The sequence below is a fragment of the Hylobates moloch genome, unplaced genomic scaffold (assembly GCF_009828535.3).
Source record: "Hylobates moloch isolate HMO894 unplaced genomic scaffold, HMol_V3 SCAFFOLD_5, whole genome shotgun sequence".
Taxonomy (NCBI): Eukaryota; Metazoa; Chordata; class Mammalia; order Primates; family Hylobatidae; genus Hylobates; species Hylobates moloch.
In genome coordinates, this window is record NW_026652280.1 from 21,124,852 (window position 1) to 21,130,851 (window position 6,000).

General features: G+C 45.4%; 1 protein-coding gene across 1 annotated transcript in view; it reads left to right on the plus strand.

Moving 5' to 3' along the window:
- ALPK2 (alpha kinase 2) overlaps positions 1-4,978 on the plus strand; it is a 127,741-nt gene extending 122,763 nt beyond the window's left edge. The window contains exon 12 of the mRNA XM_032152174.2: positions 4,237-4,978. Coding sequence (XP_032008065.1) covers positions 4,237-4,453 — 217 coding nt within the window. The 3' untranslated portion in view covers positions 4,454-4,978. The remainder of the gene's footprint in view (positions 1-4,236) is intronic.
- The last annotated feature ends 1,022 nt before the right edge of the window (positions 4,979-6,000 follow it).

The following is a 6,000-nucleotide window of genomic DNA, read 5'->3' on the forward strand; positions in this document are numbered from 1 at the left end:
ACCTGGCATTAACACCTGCTGGCAAGGGAGTGCTTCAGGACGAAGTGGTGATCTTTCTGGGAGGTCACAGTGTGAATTAGTTATTTTTCTCTGCAGAGACCAGATGTTGTCTGAATTTGAAAAGCCTCGAGGCAGTCCTGATGCAAATGACCGGGACTTGTTTCCAATGTGCTCAGACAGGGAAGCTGCCCCTGCCCACTCGTGACATTCCCAATTTGAGGAGCTCAGGAGTTGATGTGAAGCAACCGGGGTCCCCCCAGTGGCAGGTGGGCTTAAACCATCCATCCTGACGGAGCAGGCCCTGCTGGCCCCGCGTCCCACCAGGGAGAGAGCGCTCAGGCATACAGGAAACGCTGACAGGCTGACATTTCAGCCTTTCAGGGAGCTCCTGCAGAGGAAGATAAAGATGTAAAAATGATACCATTAGCAGTAGACGATGTCCCACTCTGCCAGACTCAACTCCTTTCTTTGGTTGACCTTTTCTTCAATGAGAAACTTGGCTTTTAGAAACCAAGTCATTTTTCCCAAGGCCATGGACTGTGGGCTCCCAGGGGCAGAGTGGCTCCCCTGCCAGGAGGAGGAGGGGCAGCTGGATTTGTAACAATGACGGTAGGGTGGAGCTGCAGGCTGCCGCTTTAGCTTCCCAGAGGAAGGAAACCTTTCACGCCCTTAACAGCTTAAAACCCAGCTTGGATTGCATAGGGAAAAAAACTCTCTCCATTCAGTCCAGGTGTGTTGACCTCTATAGTTTCTACCAGCCAATGAAGGAGGCCTGATTTCTTGAATCATATCAGCTACAGAATCCGCATCATGCCAGCATTACAGACTTCTTTTTGCCAGTTTGCCTTTGGCCCTATTAAGCAACAATGGCCAGCAGTCTCTCCCACCGGGCAGGGCTAGTTTCATGCGTGTGCAATTTGTGCACAGGACCTCACACTCAGAAGGGCGCTGTGTTTGGTTTAATGTTCTGTGCTTGTTGTCTTGAAATTCTCTTTTTTGAACAAAGAGCTCCTGTTTTCGTTTTGTACTGGGCCCTACATGTCACTGGTCCGGAATGCCAGGCACCCTCTGCCCCTATCCTTTACCTGGAAAATCCCTCAGCTTTGACTCTCAGCTTCAAAGTCTCTTCCACAGGAAGCCCACATCAGTTGCATCAGTTGTAATGTTGATAATTATAACAACAACATGATCAACATCAGTTGAATCTTTACTGTGTTATGCTCTGAGCTACGTGGTTTCTATGGATTTTCTCATTTCATCCCTTCAACAACCCTATGGGCATTATTATTATTAATGTTATTATTATTATTATTTTTTGAGACAAAGTCTCCCTCTGTCGCCAGGCTGGAATGCAGTGGCGCGATCTCGTCTCACTGCAATCTCTGCCTCCTGGGTTCAAATGATTCTCCTGTCTCAGCCTCCTAAGTAGCTGGGACTACAGGCGCATGCCACCACACCCAGCTAATTTTTGTATTTCTAGAAGAGTTGGGGTTTCACCATGTCGGCCACGATGGTTGCGATCTCTTGACCTCGTGATCCACCCGCCTCAGTGGGCATTATTATTATTCACACTTTGGAGGTCAGGAAACTGACAGAAACTTAGCCCACCAATTATTGTCCAGGCTCACCAGCCAGCAATGCTTCCCCTGCATCGTATTCATCATATTTCATTGTAATGACTTGATATCTGTCTTCTTCACTGGACAACAATGTCTTGTGTTCTCTGTTGAATCCACAGCCTCAAGCACAGTGCTTGGCTGGGTGCGCTGTAGAGAAGGGAGGGAGGAAAGTTGCTGTCCCTTCCTCCCATGTGACTATATTTTTAAAGGACACAGCACTGATACAGGGCAACACAAGAATAGATAAATGAAAACACATTCTGAACAACCACTAAAATAAAAGCAGCCCACTCTTTTTTCAATCATCCTCTATTTGTTGAGTTTCTGCCATTTACTAAGCACTGGACTAGGTGTTGGGGTACAGTGGTGAGCAAAGAGTGACCTCTGCCATCACAGAATTTACAGTGAGTGGAGAGACAGAAATTAACCATCTCATCCACTCACAGATGTCAGACTGTGTGTGTGACCGTGCCACAAAGAGGAGGTGCACAGTCCAGGAGAGTCTATGACAGGGGAATGTGACTTGGTTGGAAAGGTCAAATGAGCTGAGAATTTAAAGTGAGCAAGGGCCGGACATGGTGGCTCACGTTTGTAATCCCAGCACTTTGGGAGGCCGAGGCGGGCGGATCACCTGAGGTCAGGAGTTTGAGACCAGCCTGGCCAACATGGTGAAACCCTGTCTCTACTTAAAAAAAAAAAATACAAAAAATTAGCCAGGTGGATGCCTGTAATCCCAGCTACTCAGGAGGCTGAGGCAGGAGAATCACTTGAACCCAGGAAGCGGAGGTTGCAATGAGCTGAGATTGAGCCATTGCACTACAGCCTGGGCAACAAGAATGAGACTCTGTCTCAATAAATAAATAAATAAATAAATAAACAAACAAACAAACAAACAAAGTGAGGCCAACATGGTGAAACCCTGTCTCTAGTAAAAATACAGAAATTAGCTGGGTGTGGGGGTGGATGCCTGTAATCCCAGCTACTCGGGAGGCTGAGGCAGGAGAATCACTTGAACCCGGGAAGCGGAGGTTGCAATGAGCTGAGATTGAGCCATTGCACTCCAGCCTGGGCAACAAGAATAAGACTCTGTCTCAATAAGTAAATAAATAAATAAATAAATAAATAAATAAATAAATAAAGTGAGTAGGATTTATCTAGAAAAAGGAGGAAGGAGCATCCCATGCAGGGGGAATAGTGCAGGCAGAAAGTTTTGGGATACACTTCTAATGGCTGAAGAGGTCAATGGGTTGGGAGATGCAGCCAGACAGTGCAGGATCACAAGCAGGTTCAGGAATTTTGTCTTTGTTTTAACAGCAATGGGATTTTAAGCAGGAGATGATATGACTTATGTTTTGTAGAGGTTACTCTGGTGGCAGTGTGGAGAATGCATTGATGGGGAGGGGCTGAGTGGATGCAATGTGGACCTCATAGGTTTACGTATGTGCTACTTCAAAGAGTTTATCCCCATGGGATTCATGTTGAAGGCAAATTCCTTTGACAAAGGAGCTCATCTGTGATGACAAGGAGGACCCTTGGACATCTCAAGGAGATGCCACTTATTGGGGAGGGTATGTGGCTGGCACTATGCTCACCTGGCCTCCCTCCACACTCTGAGAGGAGCTGTGACTGGATTCAGTGTGTGCATGGGATTTGGGGATTTTCTGGTGGCTGGCAGGAAGCCCTGCAGGGTCACTTTCCTAGCTACTAAACAAGCTGCAATAGCCTACTACCCTTTCACATTCTGCCCAGAACCCAGGAAGCCTGCACCTTCAACCAGTTTTTTGATGGATCTTGTTCATCTGCAGATAGCTGAGGAGACTGAGGGGCTGGGCAGCTGTCCATTCAAGGAGCACACTAACCTACCATAATTGGGACATGAAAACATGGCCATTTATAATTTAAGTATTTAAATGTCCCAACCAAGAGGAACAACCCCTGAAACTACTACTGGCCAAGGAGTCAGCATGGACCCTTTTAGAGCCTACTGGAGACAAAGGCTCTGCCAGAGACAAAAATTCTTCTTCTCCTGGGGACAAAGCGGGCTGCCAGGGCAGTGAGCTCTGCTGTAGGAGAAAGACTCAGATGGCTTCATTCTAATCTTGTCTCTTACATCAACTTGCTTTGTTTTCTTGGGGTAGTCTCATGACCTCTTAACCTGAATTTCTTCAACTGCAAATTGAAGGGTCTAAACAAAATAATTTCTTTCAGTTCCAAAGTTCTGAAATTCTTTATTGAGAACTTCTCGGTGTGATGGAGTGGCTTTCGATCACTAAGACATCTGTGTTTTATCAAAATAGCCCAGCACTGGTCATTGTGGCTATGAGAAACAGGGCAATAAAATGCTGGTACATTCCAACCGTGAGCACCTGGGACCCTTGGATACTCCAAGGCCTTTGATCTTCACTGTACGTGCCAGCGGATCTTTGCCTTTACTTAATTCCACAGTCTTTGTTTTTTACCTTCACTGATAGTTGTGTCTGTCCTGTGGCCATTCTTATCTAAAACAGAAATTCATGTATGTTCCATGCACCATTAGTTTCCCCTTTCAAGTTTTTCTTTTTAAACTGATGAAAGTGTCCTGTTTTTAAAAGCTGTTTCCTTCCACCCAAACTCACAGGTACAAAGGATTTAAAGGCAATTGTTCCATGACCTTCATTGATCAGTTTAAAGCACTACACCAGTGTAACAAGTATTGCAAAATGCTGGGACTGAAATCCCTTCAAAACAACAACCAGAAACAGAAGAAGCCGAGCATTGGGAAAAGCAAAGTTCAAGCAAACTCTATGACAGTAAAGAAGACAGGGCCTGAGACCCCAGGCGAAAAGAAAACCTAACATCCCTGGTAAACTAATGGTCACTGGCTAGCAGCACACAATCTTGCCAGGGAAAATCTGAGGCCACACAGGAGAGAATATACAGCCTGCAGAGAGTGTGTGGCAATCCTTACTCCCAGCCGACTGTGCGCCAAGATGCTTCTAAACCCATCACTTGCTGTCTTCACTCAAATGATTTCAGAACAGGATTTGCGACCAGGTTTATGGGGAGATTGAATCAACGATCGGTCTCAAAGACAGTCCATTCTTTGTATACACGTTTAGCATTTTTACCAACCTCACGTCATGTATTTGTGTATTTGCACGTGGTTGTGTTGTCAAGGACTTGGTGCTGAGAGGAGTCTGTTCACAGCCAAAATTCTTCCCACCGCCATTCCTAACCTGGGATTTCTAGACACATCCTGCTGTGATGTAAACAGAAATCACGAATTCGCTCACTGGGTCAAGTTGTTCCACTGGTGTCTAATACGCTATTGTTGCTGGAGGTGGGTTCTGTGACGTGAAGCCATTTCCCATCATTCACACAGCCAGTTACAATTTTGTTTAATTAAATTCATATTTAAACAAAAAGTGTAAGATGTATATATCATTATAGACACTTGCTCTTTAGAATGTGTACCATATTTTACATTGTTCCAGGATTTAGTAATTTCCTAATAGGTTTCCTAGAGCACAAAATATTTGCATCTGTGGTTTCCCCTCATTCTTACATTACAACTTTGGTTCCATCGCTTTCTACTTTGTTCCTTAAACCCGAGCTGCCTAAATCCAGGGCTGACCCACAGTGGATCGCGCCAGAAGATGCATGCTAATCCTGGCGGGGGTGCACCAATTCACAGGTATCCTGGCATCTCTAACCCCTCACAGCCCTCAATCCACTTGAGTCTCCTGACACTCAGAGCCTCCTTCCCTACCAGTTTGGGTCATGCCCAGCCATAAAGCAGGATTGGCTGCATCAGTGAAATGTGAAATTGAGCAAGAGCAAACCATACAACAGCAACTCAGGGACCGCTTTATATACCCCAAAATGCTTAAGAATATCCGCTGCCCCAGCTATTTGTAACAACAATCTTCTTGTTTCATTAATGGGAATGTTAATGGTAATGTTGTTTCATTAATAGACTATTTTTCAGAATGGTTTTAAATTTACAAAAAATGAGCAGCAAGTGTGGAGACTTCCTATATGTCTCCTCACCCCACTCTATGATTTTCCCGTTGCAAACAGTTTGCATTATTGTAGTATGTTTATTACAATTGATGAGATAATATCCATACTTTTTTTTTTTTTTTTGAGATGGAGTCTCGCTCTGTCGCCCAGGCTGGAGTGCAGTGGCGCGATCTCAGCTCACTGCAACCTCTGCCTCCCAGGTTCAAGCGATTCTCCTGCCTGAGCCTCCCGAGTAGCTGGGATTACAGGCACATGCCACCATACCTGGCTAATTTTCGTATTTTTAGTAGAGACGGGGTTTCACTATGTTAGCCAGGATAGTCTCGATCTCCTGACCTCAGGTGATCCACCTGCCTCGGCCTCCCAAAGTCCTGGTATA